The 21,337-nt window shown below is 34.5% G+C and overlaps 1 protein-coding gene across 1 annotated transcript in view; it reads right to left on the reverse strand.

Annotated features, from left to right (window-relative positions):
- The window catches only part of LOC143240472 (molybdenum cofactor biosynthesis protein 1-like), a 75,823-nt gene extending 56,496 nt beyond the window's left edge, over positions 1–19,327 (reverse strand). Inside the window, exon 1 of the mRNA XM_076482940.1 lies at positions 18,875–19,327. Coding sequence (XP_076339055.1) covers positions 18,875–19,045 — 171 coding nt within the window. The 5' untranslated portion in view covers positions 19,046–19,327. The remainder of the gene's footprint in view (positions 1–18,874) is intronic.
- Positions 19,328–21,337: the final 2,010 nt, after the last annotated feature.

Consider the following 21,337-nt stretch of genomic DNA (forward strand, 5'->3'; position numbering starts at 1 on the left):
ACTATCAATATAAGTAGCATAAATAAATAAACCTTGTTAGAGAAATAAATCTGTTTTAACTGAAGATGGTTTCCATCTTTCCAAAATGTGTGCATGTCCCCTACTCCCACTATTATCACTATTAACCCTTTCACTGAAAGCTTAGTATAATATACAAGTTAATCTTCACATTTGCACATGTTAAGTACTTGCACTATACATTTTGAGACAGCATGTGTATCTTTACAAAATTTGGTATACAGTAAAGATTACAAGTTATTTGCACACAAAAAATCAGATTTGTTAACAAAATATTTTAAATAAAGATTTGTTTGTGAAAATAGTCTGTTTCAATAAAACTTGATTTCATGTTATAATTTAAAAAAACTATACTTCATCCCAAAAATCTCAAATATTATTTGCATAATTCTTAAACCTCCTAAATGCATTTCAAACATTTGTTTACATTAAGACTATATTTTATGTTATTTTCTATACTCTGACAAGTGCTAGAATGACTACATATTGCAACATGAAAATACATACATTTAGTCTAAATACTTTAAGTCTCATAATGCTATATACTTATTATATTGACTTTCCAATCATTCCTACCTAACATTACATAACTTGCACTGATGTAGCACATGTGCACTAACGTTATGTATCCAATAATATTAAACTGGCCTTTAGTGTTCCCTTGTTTTTTTAATGGACTGGTATTTTGTAATATTTAATCACATTTCAATTATACATTATATATGTATATAGATTATTAATATTTAGGAATAAATTAGTAAACCTGTTTGTCTTAAAATGTAGAACAATAAATCAAAAAGTAAAACAAACAATTATCTCTTCTTGCTACAACCTGTGAATTTGGTTACTGCTGGACATACATACTTTGGCTGTCTTTTAAAATTTTGCACATGGAGGATGTTAAAAGATTTTTTTTTTTAGGTTTTTATAAATACAGTTGACTAACCAAAAAATCATAAATAACTACACTGATTGCATAGAATATCACTATAATTTATTACATTCAATAACTAAGATGTATTTAGTTTAAAAAATATGAAACTTTGAGCAGACTAAAAACACAACGTACCTTCAAGAAACCTTGGAATCTTTTTGACAAATTAAAATGACTGAGAAAACCACAAAGGGAACATTCTAAGCTGTCAACTGGTTATTCATACATTATATACTGTAGTAAGAGTATATGAGTGACCATTCCAAAAAAATTGCAAAAGTTTAACAGGACCACCATGTTTGATTCAGTACATAAGCCATATCTCAGAAGAAAAGATACAAGGTTCTTAGTTTATATTCTAACTTGTTAATATTATTAATTTTAGTTCCTAATTTGTACAAAACTATAGACTTTGTATTTTAACATCACAAACTTCTAATTCAACATACCATATGACTCACTAAAATCTATATTTGTGTTCTTTTAATATTTACTTTAAAATTAAGAAATTAACTCATATATAATATTAAAATTTGAATTATAATCCACAATTTGATTCCAAATGTATCGGCATAAATTCATAAAATAGTAGTTCAATAAAATTTTGAATACAAGTCAACAAATGTGATGACACGGCCTTTGACCAATAAACTGTCTCAAAAGAATTAAGTATGAAATATGGATGATATACAAACACTATCAATTTCCTTAAAAATCTTAAATATCTCAGTAAGGCCATCTCTATATCTTCTTATTCCAAGAGAAGAGAACTCCAGAGATCTTGCTTGTATCATAATCTTTCCTTCCCAGAATCATCTTAGTAGCCCCCTCCAAATTTTCTCCAACAATTCAATGTCCCTCATAAGAGAAGGAGTCTAATACTGAACACAATATTTCAAAGTTAACTTAACCAGTGATCTATCAGAGACTGCTATCATTCTATATGTAGGGATGGCACAGATGCTCTAACTAAAGTAAATACACAAGTCATTTGGATTTTCTTCTTTATAAGTCATTAGAAGCTAATATGAAGAGATAGCTATCATAATTTCTCTATCTCTGTTACACATTATGTTTTTCATCAGTCCAGAGCATCCTAAAGATAAAACCTCCAGACTTATCTTTCTTCTGTAGGCCTAATGTCTACCTGGTTCTAACAGCAACTATTATTGTCTCAATCTGAGCAAAGTAGTCTTCATATTCTTTGACTACCTATTTTAATATTATATGTTAAAGCTTTCAGGATACACATAACCAAAGTACATGATATCATAAACAAAAAAGTAAACACACATATTAAAAAAACCATTTACAGCTAAATGGCAATCATACAGATTTTTTTGTCTCTTCAATGTTTTTGTTGTGAAAGTGAAACAGAAGTATGGAATCCAATCCAATCATAGTTTACAAAATTGATCTGTAAAGCTTCTTTTATCAGAAGTTACACAATTTTTCTGCTAAAGAGATAAGAGTATTCAGCATATATTTTACATAGCAACTCTTAGCCCATTAAAAAGTAGGAGAAGTATTATAAATTATGCAATCTTCTGATACTGGCCCACACTTTATTGACATATAAAGAATAAAAGCTAGATAAACATCCAATTTTTGATGTTTTATAAAACACTGGAAAAGAGCCTCATCTGGCCCTAGTGCTTAATTTTTAATCTTTCAGTTTTATTTACCACCAAGAGATTAATATCTTCTGGGTTTAAGTCAATTCCAAAACCTTTATCAAATGCTCAAATTCTGGAATACTGTTAACATATTCTCTTGTAAAGTTATGATTTTCCTATATTGAAAATATATTTCTAATAGGTACTTTGTTTAACTATCAGTGCAGATCATCCATGAAGAAAAGAAAGAGAGAAATAGGAAAATGCAAGGAATACCAAGTAAAATTCTATTGGAAGAGACTGCATGTGTGCCTGACCCAAGAGAATAACTGCCTCCATAAAAGTCCCTCTATCCAAAACTGACAGAACTTCTTGAGGAGTAAAAGAGGGAGCAGCAAGGGTATTGAGCACTGAAAACTTCATCAAACAAAGAGGAAAAGGTTGGGCTTAACTGAAGTGGGAGTTAAAAAGAACCCAAGTGGACAAGATATTGGTCAGAAGACAGAAACAATTTCTCCATTTTGATAATTCAACTCATTTAGCAGCTTCTGACAAATGGAGATGAGTTTGATGTGAAAATTCCATTTCAAAATATGCTAACAGAAGCCAGTCATCCAAGTAATGGTGTAAGTGCAACCCCCCAAGCATGCATAAGTTGGGGAAAAGCTTAAGACTACCAAACAAACGATATATGGAGCTGAAGCAAGCCCAAAGAGCAAGGTGAAAACTTGTGCATAGCCTTGTGATGTACAAACCAAATATAGCATCTGTGCCAATAAGAAATAGGAATGTAAAATAGGCATTCAAGATGTCTACCTTGATCATACACAAACCTAGAGAGAAAGCCCACTTTAATGTCAGAAAGAGCTCCATCAGAAGATGGGAAAGATTCAAAAATTGATTGAAGCAGGACAGATCAATTGCAGAACACCAGCCTCTGGTTTTCTTGATTACCATAAATAGCCCGGAATAAAAGCTGGGGAAGGACAGCTGACAAGCTTAATAGTTCTCTGTGATAGAATGGTATGTACTGCCTCTGACAGACATTGACTGGTAATAGGATCCCAAGGTAATGGAAAAGATATGGGTATGGGAGAAAATGGGGATATGAATAGGTGCTGCATAAGTTCTTGATTACTCAGCATGAGCCCTAACACCAAGAAAAGGAGGGAAATTAAACTACTAAGAGGAGGGGTTGTCACGTAGTAAGGAACAAACTGTATTATAAGAAACTGAGGAAATGGATAAAATGGAACATACTTAAGAAATCATGCCTAAAGAGGTTAACTTAGGCCTAGCAGAAACCACATCAGAGGTATGGAAAGACAAGACTTAATTAGATGGAAGGAAAAAGGCTGTCAAAATCCTCCTAATCATCATAAAGAGATTCAGCTTGTTCACAAGTAACTCAAGTACTATGGGGAAAAGGTTGACTCATACGATTCTCAATCTCCCAATGAATAGAGGCAGAAAATTTCTCATTCAAGTTCCCCCTCCTTGAAATCTTAGTAAATGTGGTAACAGCTGGTGGTATAACCTCAACTTTGGTATTTATCATAAAATGATGAAATTTGGAAAGTTATTCAAATAAAAATAACTAAATTAAACCTGCATAGAAAATTATAAAATTGAAAACAATAGTAAAATTTAGAAATGTTTTTTCCATTTTGTATGATATTAAAAAAAGAAAAAATGTGTGAGTAGAGCTCAATCAAAAGAGACATCTTCACCGTAGCACTGCCAAATGAGAAGTGACAATTTAGTAAAATCAAACAGAGTGCCATGTGTGTCAAAATGCTATGCCACACACCTACTGGTGTAGGGTTGTCCCATGATTTGCATGCTAGATGTGGTGGAACAATGACAGTTATGGATAAGTGAGAGTACAAGGTTTGTGGCATGTGAAAAACAAACAGAAACCTGTATACGTAGGGCAATACTAAATGAGAGTAGCTACATATCTTTAAAAGGTAATATACCATATCATCAAATAGACTTCAATAATAATTTTCTATTAGTATCCCTAAAACGGCCAAAACCATTTTATCCCCATGTTTGCTTTAACATAATTATAAAAGCCTTGTTCTAAGTTTGAAAACTATAAGCTATACGTTGCTCAAAAGCTCTTTGGAATTTCCTGACCTATATTTTTAACCAAAGTCCTATCCCTTCTGTAGTTATATAAATCTTTGAATTACCCATCAGTAATAAGCATTTTAAATTAGAGGAATTCATCCCTGATTTTATCCTTTATATTACTTGCAAGCTAATTAGATCTGAGCTTTCCTATTATTTGTTTCCTCTTTTCTTAAACACATGTCAAATCATCATGTAACTCATCACTCCAGTTAACTAATATATCTTGTCTTATAATAACCCTAAAATTAGCTTCCTGAAGATTAAAAACCAAAATTTAATTTATTTTTATCTCAAAAAAACTACACACTGAACATAATTTTTGCATTGATCAGACTTCTCCAAGTTTCAAAGTAACTTATAACAATTGCTAATTACAAAATTTCTACCTTGTGAATTACTTCTATCAGTCACTAAATGTAAAAACCAAATTAATCGCCTATGAGCACTGATTAAATCAATTAGTGTCATGTAAAATAATCACTTATAATGGAAATTTTAAACCAAATAATGTCATGAAAATAACTAACTAATCAAAATTAGTATTATCAACTGTTATTGTTTTAAATTGTTCCAACTACCCAATATTGTTCAGTTTAAGTAGCTTCAAAACTCAAAAAATCAATTAATCAAAATCTGGTTATTACTGATAATACATCTGTAACAGGCAAGTGTTAATCATACAAATAAAACAAACTGCTTTTACTTCAAAATAACATTTTCCCTATCTGAACATGTATTTTAGGTAGATACACTTCCACAGAAGATATAGCTAATACTTCATGACAGTGTCAGAAGTGTTTGTACATGGGCCATGTCTTTTAATGAAACTCTTACCTTTACACATAATAACATATTGCACCAAGATACTATAATGCAATCACTGTTAAACTATAATTATTTATCAATATGAGAGTGACATTCTCCATGTTCAGTACTTTTTGTATACCAAAAGGTCATTCTTGACAAATCAAAAAACATACATTAAAAATGAGAAAAAAAGGTCAGTGGTTCATTACAGAGATAAGTATCTACCTAAAATATATTTTCAGTTACAAAAATTGTTAACTTCAGAAATATCACTCACTTCTCTACAGAACAGATAGAATCCCACGTTGAGATGGTAGATGAACCAGTATAGATAAAAAAAAAAGAAAAAAAGACGAGCTTCTTCCTGAGAACATGTTAATAGCAAATGGAAAACTCATGGAGTATGTCACTTACTTGTGTGGGAATGCTGGTAGAGAACTTAATCTATCAAAAACCATATCTGGTTTAGACAGGAAATACTCTACATCTAATATAGAAAAATAATTGCTGTAAAACCACCTGGGTAGTATTAAATTGTCTGAATGATGGATGAAATGTGAAGGCTACTGAAACACCTTGTACATACCAAAAAATTAGTAGTCTATGTATGCATCATGTAGTTAAGTCAAAAAGTAAAACTGTATGGTGCTTGAAAAACATTTACCAGAACAAATAGGTTCACAAATGAGTCATCCCAGAACTGCATGCTGAAAAGAATGTGAGACTTGTTGGGTAGGTCACCACAGGCACTTGGAATGATCAAAGGTGGCCTATACTACACTTCCAGGTAAACACACCTGCCTACTTCAAATTGAAGGATGCATCCACTTGGTCTTAAACAGTGTGATTATAACAATCTAAAGAACTTTCATTATTAGCATTCCCAACAATTTAGTACTAGGAAAGTAAGATTTCCACTTCATGAGAATAGAACAGAAGGGATGAATTTGGAGCAGAAAGAATACCAGAGAGGTGCATGGACCAAACAAAAATTTCATGTAAATTAAATAAAGTCCTACACTGAAGAGCTATGCAATAAGTTCCCATGAAGAGAGACAGCATGAGCTTGGGTTAGCCAGGCATGAGGGCAGGAAACTACATCTGATGCTCTTTTCCTTTACTTGCAGAAAACCCCATTTTAACAATAGGCACTAAGAAGAAACAGATGAGTTTAGCACTATCATCTTCTACTTGAAGCAGGTTTAGAAGAATTATGTAATATTTTTAAAGGTAACAGTGGCCACATTCCTTTGTCTACAATATGTATGTATGTATGTATGTATGTATATTGTTGGTTTTGCAGTTTAAGGTGGTTGCTTTTGTGTGCATGCATGCATGTGTGTGTGTGTGTGTGTGTGTGTGTGTGTGTGAAAGCTGCAAGTAAAAAAAAAATCAACAACTCCTGTTTTTAAAGCTGCTGGCTAGACTGGAGAATGGTGGTCAGAGAGATGCAACTATGTGAATGAAGTTTTCTAAGATAAAACTGAGGAAGTTTAAATCTAGAAAATAAGGCATCTACAGAATGAAAAGAAGCCTTGAGAAACAATATGGCAAACAAAAATCAACAGTAAAGTAAAGAAAGAGAGAGAAGCTGAAAACAAAGGAGAAGCAAAGGGGGAAAAAACTTATAAGATGAGGTGCATACAGGATGTTTCCCAAAGACAAAAACTGGAGTAAAAGAAAAAAAATGTAACAACCAAAGTTATCAGAACAGAAGAACAAACAAAGGTGAGTGTAACCTGATTCTGATGAAAAAATAAAAGTGCAAATTGTACGAAAAACTGATCAACAATTGTTTAAAAAACGAAGTAACCTCCATGAAATTTCAGAAATCTGGATGTGAGAGAGTGGAAATTCCAAAGCTTATTTCAAGCTCAAATCTTTTGAGCAATGGGGCAAAGTATTAACCATTTGTTCTATAGAAAGGCAAATAACATTTCTGAAAGGGATGTTCCTAAAAAATGAGGAAAAGACAACAAAGATGAAGCCTAACAGCCTTAAATATACATGAATGTTCATTTTAAAGTTAATACAAGAGTATTAGTTATAAAAGGGATAATTATGGTGAGTTTGCTTATGTAACTATTTACAAATAATTTAATGCATAGTTCAACTACTATGAATTAATGTCATATTTGTGTATTTTTCTTATAGCAAAGTCACATTGGACTCTCTCCTGAGTCCACCAATGATGTCATGTTACTCAAACTTTCTGAATTTTTTCATTGTTTCATTGAGGACTATTGCATATAAACATCTTGTAGTTTGAAGTTGGATAATATATAAATGCATGCACACATGTAAGCTTATATATTGATGATTAGGTTTGTACAAGCAAGTTATTGAAAATGAAATTAGACTGCATGCATGTTTAGTTTTAAGGGAGAATTTCTAGAGCAAGATCTAAAGCTTGTATAGGAATAGAAGATAATAATTTGTCTTGTTAAAGGTGCTCTAAAGTACTTGAACTTACCTGTGAGGACTTTGACATAAAGTAAACACTTATTTAAAGTTTTGGATACAACTGTGGTAACCAATAGTTTAACAATTTTTTGTAGATATGTTTTGGATATATTATTTTAAAACAAGTGGTGTATTGTCCATTCACTACTTAAATTTATTAACAAGCTGCAGACATCTACTGTAAAGAACCATGGCCCTATAATACATGAAAGTGGTAAATGGCAGTAATGGTGGCAAAAATATTCTATATGTTACAACCATAGATAATAATCATATCTACTGACTTTGATAAGTGGAGGATATGGAGAGGTGAGTGAACTGGGCTCAAAAATAGTCTACCAGAGTTTGTTAAACAAGAACTAAAGACAGAAGGGCATTAACATGGGAGAGAGGAAAAGAAGCATAGAATAAAGGAGAAAAGGAAATATAAAGATAAAGACTGAAAGAATGAAAGGAAATAGAGAGAAACAGAGAATAAGAGCACAATTTGAGAAAGAAGAAAAGGAAATAGAGAGAGAGAGAGAGAGAAGGAATGAGAGCACAAACTAGTGAAGAAGAACATGAAATAAGAGAAACAAAAAGAGCACAAATTGAAATGGCCAAACTTACACAACAGAAATATAAAGAACCCAAGAATGAAAATGGGATAAGGGCCAGCTGATCTAAGTTACCCAAAACTGATAAACAAAGGAATGGCATGGATGCTTTTCTGAAGAGGTTTAAAAAATATGTCCAAAGTCAGAACAAACGTAACTAGGCTGCTGTGAACTTACCAAGGAAATTTTCACCAGAAGTTCAGTGAAGTCAAATCTGACACTGGAGAAACTGTATTTCAGTTTATAGAATATTTATGACAATACTTCACAACATGGACTGACATGACAAACTGTGAAAATAGTTTTGAAGAGCTGAAATATCTACAATAATATGTGAACAGTTCATGATCATGTGCTCAACTGAATTGTCACTGTTTCTAATGAAATGAGTGCCAAAAGATGCAAATAAGAATATCAAGGTGGCAAAACAGTATGTGTGAAACCATGGAGGACATAACTGGCAAATCCAAGACTAATCAATTAAAATCAAAACCAGTGGTATTTGACCCAATACAGAATAGCAGCAAAGGTGACAAGAACTTAACAGATAAAAATGAGAAGGAATGCTATGCTTGCTATAAAATGAGGCACACTACAAATGAGTACAGTTGTGTCCCCAAACAAACAGCTGCAGAAATTTCAACATAAGGCAAATAGAGTAATCTAATAAGATGGTGCTGGTAAGAGTGACTATCATCATGGATGCTGTTGCCTGAAAAAACACAACAGAAACAAAATGTCTGTTTCACCACAAGATGTAAGTGCTGTCTTCTTGATTAATGAGTGTGTGATTGATGATCAGTTCAAGTCAGCAAATAGATCAGCAATGCCAGCAGTGACTGGGGCATGCAACAAACACTGAGAGGTGCCAACAAACCACAACTTAGTAGGTAAAGGCTAAATAAGAGACAAGAAAGTGAAAGTCCTACAAGACATTGGGTGCAGCAGTGAGAACCAGTCTAATATCTGATGATCAGATGGTAGGCAAGGTACATCTGAGTATGCTGATTGATGGGGCAATGAGAAGGTTTCCCATGGAAAGAATATAGGTGAACACTTGATACTATCTGGAAGAACTTGAAGCTACTTGTATGAAAGCACCCATCTAAGAGTTGGTGATTGGCAGTATGCCAGACAGTAGACATGTGGAAAAACTACAGACAAAGAAAACTGATGAAACATCTGTTGTCACCACAAGAACTCAAGAAAAGAAAAACCAAAAAGACATTTTGACCCTTCAAGTCTTGAACAGCAATATCCCAATGTACATTTATAGGAATTGAAGAATGCAGAGAAGAAAGGAGAAAAGGACTTAAAGAATATAGGACAGTAAGGGAGTGCTGTACTGGATCCATCAAGACAGTTCTACTGGAGAAGTTAAACAACTCATAGTTCCAATAGAATACTGAACTCAAATGATGAAGTTGGCTCATGGGTCAATTGTGGGAGGACATTTAGGCAAAAAGAAGATGGCAGAATTACCAGTAACAACCATTGGTTGGGTGTCAGAGATGTGACAGCTTTTGCAGGTTATGATTTCTGCCAAAGGATAATACCTAAAGGAAATGTAGCCAAGATACCACTGGTGAGATGCCCCTAACAGAAAAGCTATTCAGTAGAACAGCTGTGGGATTGATCAAACCACTCTCACCTGTATCTGATAAGATCAGTCAGTGTGTGCTGACAGTAATCAACTATGCAACAAATTACCCAGAAGCAATAGCACTGCCAAACATAGTAATGGAGAAAGTAGCAGAAATCCTTCTGGAAGAGTTCTGTAGAGTAAACTTTCTAAAGGAAGTCTTGAGTAAAAGAAGGATCCAGTTTATCTCGGAACTGATGCAAAAGTTGTGCAGATTCATCAGTACTAGGGAGCTCTTTACCATCCCATACAACCTCAGTTGTAATGGACTTTGTGAGGAAATCAGTAGAGTTTTAAAGAACATGCTAAAGAAAACATGCCCCATGACTAAGGCACATACTTGTAGGCAATTTTATTTGCCTACCGAGAAGTCACTTAAGTAAATACAGGACTTTTACCCTAAGAATTGCTGTACAGAAGAATGGTACCAGGTACTTCTGTGTAGACTTTCAAAGTTGAACTTCATCATGGAGTTTTGCAATGATAGGATCAAGTTCTTTCTCAAAATCAAACTCAGTAAAAGTTATTGGTAGATCATGATGGAAACAGGATCTAATGAAAGAACAGCCTTTACAATACTAAAAAGATATTATTAGTTTAACAGGATGGAATTAGGGTTTGTCAACTCAACAGCAACATTCAACTGTATGATGAGGAAAATACTGCACAAAAACCACTAACACCAGATATTATGTGGATGAAATTCTGAGTCACACAACCAGAAGGGAAGACGACCAGAAAAAATCTTAGAAAGTTTGTGTACTGCATAGCTTTTATGTGATCAAGGGTAGCAGAAATGGCATAAAGTTCAGCAGTAAACACAGAAACTATAGAGGAGATTCTATGTGCAACAACCAAATCCCAGCAAGCCATGGCAAAGCCCACAGAGTCACCTGATTTTGAACCATGTGTATAAATAGGAATGGAAGGATGGTTTGAAAGATGTTCGGCAAATAGAAGGCAATACTTCCAATCAGGAGTAACTGCATTCTTCAGATGACTCAAAGAAAGGTCACATTTGGGGACAGTAATTAGCCATGGTGGGACGAGCTGATATGTGGATACCATTATACTATACAAAGATAGACCTACTTCGTATCCAACTGCACCTGGATAAGAAGGCTAAAAGAAACAATGGTAGACTGTCTACTATGAAAAAGTGTGGCTCACTGAGGAAGGAAAACACAACTCGAAGGCAGATGCTGTGGTAAAGATTGAAATCATGAAGCATACATTAAAAACAGTTGCAAACAATGAAGGTATAAAGGGGATTCATGGGACTCCATGCACAAACTCAGAACTGAAGAAGTGTGGAATGCCTCTATGCAGAGCAAAAGTCCAACATTTTCAAGGCCAAGGTCCTGGCAGAGCCATAGACTAGAGACTCATAATTCAGTTTTAATTGAACAAGGACACAATAGATGTTTAGCATGGAACATCGATCTGCTCCCCAAGAGATGGAAGAGAGGACACAAAGGATGTTCAATGCCCTTGTACACTTGATATGCAGCTACATGATGTGTGGAATAAAGGTCAACTTAGGTCAAAGATAACCCCCAAGACCTTTGCCTCAGGGACCACAGGAAGCACGACTTCACCAATACAGTGTTCAGAATCAGGTTGAATACCCCATTGATGGCAAAAGTGCATGCAAACAGTTTTGGAGAGAGAAAGATTAAAACCATTTACTGTGGTCCACTTCAGTAAATGATTAAGTCCAGTATGTAGCTGCTGCTCAATAAACCTCATGTTTGACAACTGACACAAGATTGACAAAAAGACCATTTGCAACAGTAAGAGGGAGTTGTTTACTGATGGCAATAATCTTTATAATGAAAAGTGTGACACTCAAGACACAGCCCTTAGAAACTCCAAGTTCTTGTGAAAAAGAATGGGAAAGTGTTGAACCCACATGAACCTGAAATTTGAATTTCATTAAAAAATGTTTAATAAAAATCAGTAAATTGCCACACAACCCATATGAATGGAAATCTCACAAGATGCCATACCTCTGTGTTGTATCATACATTTTCTCAAGGTAAATAAATACAGAAACAAGATGGTGTTACTTGAGAAAGGTTTCCCAATTTATGTTTCTAGTCAAATCAGGTGGTCCATGGAAGAGCACTTTCTTTAGAATCCACACTGAGTGGGTGAGAGAAGGTTGTTTTATTTGAGGAACCAAACAAGATGAGCATTCACCATTCTCTCTGTCTTACAGAGACAGTTCGTCAAAGCAGTTGGAATGGTAGTTCAAAGGAATCTTGGGATCTTTCCCAGGTTTAGGATAGGGAGTGCAACAACATGGCACCAAGCATCAGGAAAACATTCTCCTGCCAAATCTGGTTAAAAACAACCAGAAAAATAGCAAGAGAGGCAGGAGAGAGATGGTTCAACATCCCATAAAGAATATCATCAGGTTTAACTGATGTACTGCCAGACCAATGAAAGCAAGTTTTAGTTACACCAGTGTAAGAGGATGATTACAGTCATAGAGATGATCAGCCCAAAAGGAAAGAAACGATTGTTCTGCCCTATTTTGGTGGCTAAGAGGATGGGGTATGAAGCAGAAGTGCTAAATGCATGAGTTAAGATTTTGCCAAGAGTATTGGCTATGTTCTGTGCATCAGCAACTTTCTGGCCATCAGAGAACAAGATCGAAAAAGGGGGCAGAAGCATACTGGCGACTAACCTATCAAATCTTGTCCCATATGACTGGAACTGGTGGTAGAAGAGATACTAGAGGTGTATTTAATCAAAGATTCCTTCTGGCTTTGACGTATCACCTGCCAAACACATGCATGGTTCTGCTGAAATGCAACATGGTTTAAAATGTGGGATACCTATGAAAGGTATCCCAAGCCCATTTTTGGAGCTTTTTTTGTCATGTGCCAGGCAGAATTTGATCAAGAACAAGGATACTGTGGAAAACGTGCCAAGGTTTTAGGAATACATTGAACAGCTGCCTGGACAATAAAGTCAGTTACTGCTGCTACACAGTCATCTATTCATGGCATCACACACAATGGCAGGATCAAGATCTGAGAGAGCACTGAAAGAAGGCCAGTTGGCCTGTTCCAACTTCCATCGAAATGTGTTGATTAGATGGCATCAACCATGGCCAGTCTCTCTCAAAACGACAGAAAAATGATCACTGCCCTGTGGATTACTGTCGACCCTCCAAGAAAAGTAAGTGAAAAGTAAAGGGTAGCAGACAGAAAGATCTATAGCAGTAAAAGACTGACTTGGCACATGAAAATAAGAGTATAAGAATCAGTACTTAAGAGAGATATGTTGTTGTCCAATAGTATGTGCTCTATAACAAGACTCCTCCCATCAATACTAGCACCACCCCAGAGGGGATTATGTCCATTAAAGTTCCCCAATAGTAAAAAAAAGGGATGGTAACTGCTCAGTAAGAGCATCAAGGCCTGATTGTTTATAGATCTCATCAGGAGTCATGTAGAGAGAACAGTGATGGTATGACCCACAGAAACATGGATGACTACATCCTCCAAGGGTCAGTGATGTAGAGAAAACCCACTTCTAGAGAAAAATATAGATCTAAAAATGGCTCGTTTGGGTTGAGAAAATTTTCTCAACCCAAACGAGCCGTTTTTACATCTATATTTATCCTCCAAGAGTGTATCAAGTGACAAAAACAGGGTGGGCACATGCTAATCAACCAGCAAATGCCACCCCACCGTGCACTCATCCATCACACAACCTGTCATTTCTGTACAAGAAAAATTGCCAAAGGTTGACTGCATCAACAGGTTTCAGAAACATTTCCTGTAAGAAGAGACACACGGGATGGTAAGAATCAATCAAATCCTTAATGTAATCTATATCTGAACAAAAACTTTAACAGTTTCATGAGATCAGAGTGGCCATTTTTATTTTTAAGAAGAGTGTGGTGGGGATACCTTCTTTTTGCAACCATGTTTTTTTTCTTTATTGGATGAAGATCTATCAACCTCTCTATATCCTGCTCTGAGTCAAGTAGGCAGGTCTCTGTCTGTAAACAAAGATTCTAATTACTAAGGACATGAACGAATGGTCAATTTACTTCTTGGAGCTGCAGAAAAGGATGGACCCAAGGAAACACCTGAAACCTGAAGAAAGCTGAACTGGGCAGTCACAGGAAGGAGTGATAGGTGCAGAGATGAAAGTACACATAGTAGTAACAACTTCTCAAATTATGAAGGGCACAATATTAAGATGTTTTGCAAACAATTCTGTTGAAAGAACAAAAAGATCTGTCTGCACTCCCACTGTGGCAGTGGAATGGAGTGCAGCAGAATATGTTCAAGATGGAGTTAAGGACAATAATTTCTGGGCCTCTGGGTAGGTGATATTATTAACAGTCTTCAAGCATTGCACTTCTTTCTCTTCTACCCATTTAGGGCAAGAAATAGAGAAAGATGGGCATGGTTCCAGGTTGCACTCATAAGCATCATGGTCTTTACCACCACAACGAGCATATACCAAACAATCATGACATGATGCTTTTGAGTGACCAAATTGCTGACACTGAAAACATCTGAGAGGGTTAGGAAGGTAAGTCCAAGCCTTGCAGTTCAGATAACCTGCTTTGACTGTGGCAGGAAACATGGTGATGTAAATGTTAATATTAGAACACTGGTAGGGTTCATAATTATGTTTTTACAAGTGAAGATTCAGCACACTGCAGTAACTTCTTGGCTGGAGAAACCAGCAAGGATCTCCAACTCAGGAATGTTCTTTAAATCCCTCTCAACTACAACTCCTCTGGAAGAATTCAAAGTTACATGGGGAGTAACTTCAATGGGTATATTTCCAATGGTCTTTGGTTTCAAGAGGAGTTTGGTATGTTGTAGTGAGATGTTTCCACCAAAATATCTCCAGAGTACAACTTTTATACTGACTTTGGAGAGCCAGCAAGTCCCTCTGATTCCTTTTGAATAAAAATTGGAGACATCTGCCCTAAAGATTTTCCAGATAAGGAATGGATAATCAGAAATCAAGGTGCAGAATCTAGCTTTCATATTGACTGTACAACAGAGTCGTCCATGCATGGTCATTTTCCAATGATCTGTTTCTTTCAATTTTTTCATTTATATTTTTTTGTTACAAAAAAAGATATCTATAATAAAGAAGCTAAATTTCAGTGCCAACTGACCCCACCCACCACAGAGCCCTATGAGAGGATGCAGTACAGTGGCAAACAAGGACACTGCAGCAAGCCAGGGTTTTGTAAGCACTATACCCAAATGCCAGAATCAGATACAATGTCCACAACACCCACTGAAAACATCCAACACTGGTACTTGGTTGACCCTAACCCAAGTGGACCAGCCAACTAACACCAGGGGGCCACCTCAAGGCTGCTTGTCTACAGGAATTCAAGGCCAAAGTGGAGTGTTAGGGTTAGACCCTTCCACTACCAGTATCCTCTTCTCCCCTTCATGGGTCACCATGCACAGCAAACACATGGGTGGATGTTTAGATCTCAGAGGAGGTAAAGTGAAAGAACAGAACCTTCTGTGGGAGGCCCTCACACCACATACAGGAATCCACACCGAGGGATTTAAGCCAGGAACTATAAATGTTGGTGCAGACTGTATGAATAAATTTTGTGCATGAGCTGAAAATAGTTTTTGGATATAATATAAACAAGTATTGTAAATATTATCTTGAAAAAAAGTCTTATTGTTAGATATACGTGACTGTTCATTTTAAGTTTAATATGATAGTATTATGTAATTTATACAGTGCATATATTAAAGTAAGTTATTTTAGAAGTGATAATTATGGCAAATTTATGTAATTTTTTACAAATCATTTGTTATGTATTTAAATTTTTATGAATTGACTTCATGGTACTTAAATCTTCTGAATTTTTTTCTCATTGTGTCCTGCAAGTAAGTTAATGAAAGTAAAAGTGAGAAAACTGAAGTTATACTGCATGTAAGTTTAGTCATAAGGGGCAATTTCTAAGGTGAGTTTCCAGTATTGTATGCAGAAAAATAACTTGTCTTGTCAAATGTGCAAATGAACCTATCTTTTTGGACTTTGATGAAAAGAAGACATTTATTTAAAGCTCTGGATACAAAGTGGTAGCCAACAGTTATGGTGATTTTAAAGTGAATATCATATCCTTGGGTTGTAATAACAGAGTAAAGGAAAATAATGTCTTTCCAAAGGGTTTTTTAAAGTATTGAATTTGTTTGAATTTGTAACAATTTTTGTACATACATTTGACCTGTTTTGAATACATTATTTTAAAACAAGAGAATTGTGTGCTGCCAATTTACTGTTGAAATTCTTCACCGAGACATAGACATCTACTGTAAAGAATTGTAACCCCAGAAAACCTGACAGTTTTAGAAGTTTAACGTGGCAAATATATTGGAAGTTACACAACTGTGGCTAAGGATTTAGTTAAAAAAGAGAAATTAGGAAATTTAAAACAGTTTAAAAATTAGCTGGTTAATAACATCAAAGTTAATAGCAAGGATATTTTTCATATATATTCTTTAGAAATAAGGCAGAATATCAGAATAGAAAATGGAACTTTAACACTCCTGATGGCAAGGTTGTGTTCAAGACTGAGATGATTGAGCTTTCATGTGTTATCTTCTGTTCTACTTTTATAAAAAATGATATTTCTGACCCTGAGTATTCTAAGAAAAATACTAAAACTGATCTGAATCATGAGGTATTAATCCCTTAATGGTTAGAAGTTCAGAAATTAAAAGTAGTTAAAGCACCAAAGCAAAATAATATTTTTGTAGGATATACAAGCATCTCATTCAATATTTTAATCAAGTTCCTGAAGATGTGAGATATACTTATGTTACTCCCACTTGTAAAGTGGGGTGGTGCTGGTGAGGTAAGTTTCCCTGGAACTTGTTTGCCAGTGATTTCTACTTATGCAAAAGGAGAATTCTAAACAATCTGATTAAAAAAAAAAATCTTTAAGATTCATTTGTTGATTATAATATCATAAATGAAAGCCAGAATGATCTCTACCAAGAGATACTTTGTTTGCTAACCCTCCATTTATTTTGATAACATGTTTCTTGCACATTAACCTTTAAGACATGTCAAGATATTAATCTTCACGTCTTGAAAAGGTTAATGCTTATGTTGATGATGGTATAGATGTGAATTTGGTACATCTAGATTTTTAAGAAACATTTGCTCTATTTATTTATATCAGTGACAAAGATAAAGAAAGATTGATAAATTTATTAATGATAGGTCTTTGTATAGGTCATTGGTTAGGCCACATTCGAAATACTATGTTCAGTCTCAGTTTCATTACCTGAGAAAGGAAATTGAATTATTTGAAGGGTTCAGAGGAAATCTTACTAGGATGATATCTGAGATAGAAAAATTACTATATGAAGAAATGTTAATATCTCTAAAATTGTTTTCTCTTAAAAAAAATAAAACATTGAAGGTGTTTAAGATAATTAAGGGTCATATAGTATTAATGAATGCTATATGACAGAAATTATATTTCAAATGATAAATCTAAAAGATTTTTAGGATTTATTTCATAAGCATCTTAAGGCAATTAGCTTTCTAGACAAATAACTAATAAGAACTCATTTGAAATACTTTGTACAAAATATTAAAAATTTGAAAGAGTTCAGAAGAAGGCAACTAGAATTATTCTGAGGATGGACACGAAGATACAAACTAAACATTCTGTGCTTCAGTTAACAGCAGTTTATTTTTTAACAATGTTACTGGCTTTAGTACCATCAGAAAAGTTATAGGATGGTTCTTTAAAAGAGTTTAGGAAGGAATAACTAATTTCTTAGGTTTATGTTTTAACAATGTACCATCATCAGGAGTAAAGGCTGGATTTTTAAAAAGTTTAAAAGGGGAATCAATGATTTCTTAAGTTTATGTTTTTACTTTTTCTAAAGGGTAAGGGTGTAAAAACAATCTTGAAGGACCAAATGTTATGCAACAGTACTCTTTAACACCAAGAAAGAAATTTCTTTGGAACAGAAAAATTACTTTTAACTCTTTAACTATACACACTGTTCCAAAACACTATGCATTAAAAATAAACACCACTAACTATAGACATTAGAAAAAAAACCAAAAACAGTCTCTTTCTGAAAATTGAATAGTTCTTTAATGATAAGAAATACTTCTAAAATTAAAAATTAATTATCAAATCTGCAAACTCCATTTTCAAAAATCTGGATAATGTTTAATTACTTAATTATAAAGATTAACATCAAATGTTATCCTTATTCTATATAGATCCACTTTCATTACTTAATATTCTTTCAAAACAAATAAAATTTATCATAATAAAAACTTAATGCTGTCGATAAATCTGTAGAGTCTGACTACCTGACAATTAAACAAAAGACTTCTGTATGTATGTATGTATATATATATATCTTAAAAATATTTCCAAAAATCCACGGTACGTTATCCTGTATTTTACATTTTCAAGTTTTATTCATTCCCTGTCGCTGGTATTACAGATACACATTATATATGTACTGCAATAGTTATTACTACATTATAACTAAATGGTAGTAATCATAATATAATTTACTACAAAACTAATATATTGTGAAATAGAAAATACCTAACATTAACAAATAGAACAAACTTCAATTAGAAATTTCACATTATTACTTACTTGTTTTTTTCTGAGAAACTCAGTACCGCCTGTACAATAATTATGTAAACTGGATTCTGTACTAATGCTGCACAGTCTTTTATAAAAATATGCGTTTTTCGAATGAATGAGATATAAACAGCTGTTTTTCCATGGAAGATTTAAATAGCGTAAATAGTTTACATTTATCATTTTTGTTCTTTTAATTTTTGCCACGATAACGATGAACAGGTACGTTACACTACCATGTATTTTGTATCTATACTCTTGCAGTCTTGTCGTACAGGCTCAGCGGGACGAATGAAAACTATATCTATGAATTTAGAACTAATTAATTCTGAAAGTAACATAATTCGATTATTTTCTCTTTTTTTCTTGCACAAATTTAAGAAAATAAACTAAACAGCATAAAAATGTTTCGATTAATTCAGCTAATTATCATACCGTACTTGCTCACGTGACGTTTAATAATCATTCTCATGATTGGTTCGGTTAGTTTTGAGTTTCGCGCAAAGCTACTCGAGGGCTATTTTCGCTAGCCGTTCCTAATTTAGCAGTGTAAGGCGTGCGACTACTAATCCGAGGGTCGCAGGATCGCGCCCGCGTCGCGCTAAACATGCTTGCCCTCCCAGCCGTGGGGGCGTTATAATGTGACGGTCAATCCCACTATTCGTTGGTAAAAGAGAAGCCCAAGAGTTGGCGGTGGGTGGTGATGATTAGCTGCCTTCCCTCTAGTCTTACACTACTAAATCAGGGACGGCTCGGTGCAGCGGCTTAACAACCTACTCACTTAAATACCTGTTGATGAATCCGCAAGCGATTGCGGCCCTATGTTCCTTGATGGAATCTAATGGTGATAACTAACTAACTAACTAAGACTAGAGGAAAGGCAACTTGTCATCATCACCCATCGCAGCGTTATATAAAATTTACAGAAAAACTATTTAAAGCCATGTTGAACACGAAATACAAAAAATGAACCTAGACCATCAACTGGCACGCTGCATTAAACCAGAGATTTACGAAACAACGAAACATCAACCAAATCAAAACTAGGAATGACAGGGACAAAAAGGTCTGCCACACCAAAAACTAGAGAAACTAAGATGCAAACAACAGAAAAGACACCAACACGACAAACCGTTGACTAACCTCATAATTAACAGATCCGACCGACAATTAAACACAGACATAGATACATCTACTCAACAAAGAACTCAACTTCGCAATGGCACCTAGGTACATTCCAACCTTAGAAATTAAAACATGTTTAGAAGACCTAACCAAGAGACTTGTGACACTTTCCACAGAAAACAAACAACAGAAAGAAAACAACTTCGACAATTCTATTGACAGCCAAACGTACCGGCAAAAATTAAAAATTTATATTTTCCAGAACACATAAAAACAACATCTTAAACGATTTTTTCAGAGAATTTTCTCACAAAACCATCAACATAATTTTACAAAACAGTAAACTAAAAAACAAACTTTCAATAAGAGACATTAATTCCATTAAAAACTTAAAACAAGACAAAAACATTAAAGCTCTAAAAGCAGATAAAGGAAACGCTATAGTTATGATGAACACAAATGAATACATCCAAAAAATGACGAACATCCTATCAGACACAAACAAATTTAAACCAATACACACAAATCCAACAAAGACACACGAAACACAACTAAACAAAATACTACTAAAAATGAAAAAAACAACACAATTTCACAGACACTTTATTCCTACCTACGTAAAACTAACTCACACACACCACAAATATACGGCATCCCCAAACCTCATAAACCAGATTGTCCACTACGACCAATAATGTCCACATATGAATCGTTTAATTACAATCTTGGTAAATACATAGCATAAGTATTCTCCAAATATATAACATCAGCCAGTTCTTTCATCAAACACCCTTTTAATTTCAAATCCAATCTTAATCAACTTAATCACAAAACCTTAATGGCCACTTTCGATGTCACATCCCTCTTTACAGAAAACCCAACCACTGAAGCATGCAAGATCACCTTAGAACTCTATATCCGAGACCCTAACCAATCTATAGACATTCCCAGCAACCAACTAGCAACCCTCATAGAATTCACCACGATGAAGACAAACTTCATGTTTAACAACCACAACTATATACAACCAAATGGCCTAAGTATGGGCAACCCAGTATCACCAGTTCTAGCCAATATTTTTATGACACAAGTTGATACACAGCATTACATCCACCACTATACCGGTACAGATATGTAGACGACACGATTGTGGGATTCACATCTACAGAAGACAGACTTAATTTTTTCAATCACATAAACTCTATACATTCCAACATGAACGTCCCATGTGAACAGGAAGAAAGCAATCAAATATCATTTCTTAACCTCAAAATTACAAGAACCAATACACAATTTAAAACAGACATCCATCGAGAAATCGCCCATACTGGACTATACATTTCTTGGGAC

The sequence above is a fragment of the Tachypleus tridentatus genome, chromosome 13 (assembly GCF_004210375.1).
Source record: "Tachypleus tridentatus isolate NWPU-2018 chromosome 13, ASM421037v1, whole genome shotgun sequence".
NCBI classification, from domain to species: Eukaryota; Metazoa; Arthropoda; class Merostomata; order Xiphosura; family Limulidae; genus Tachypleus; species Tachypleus tridentatus.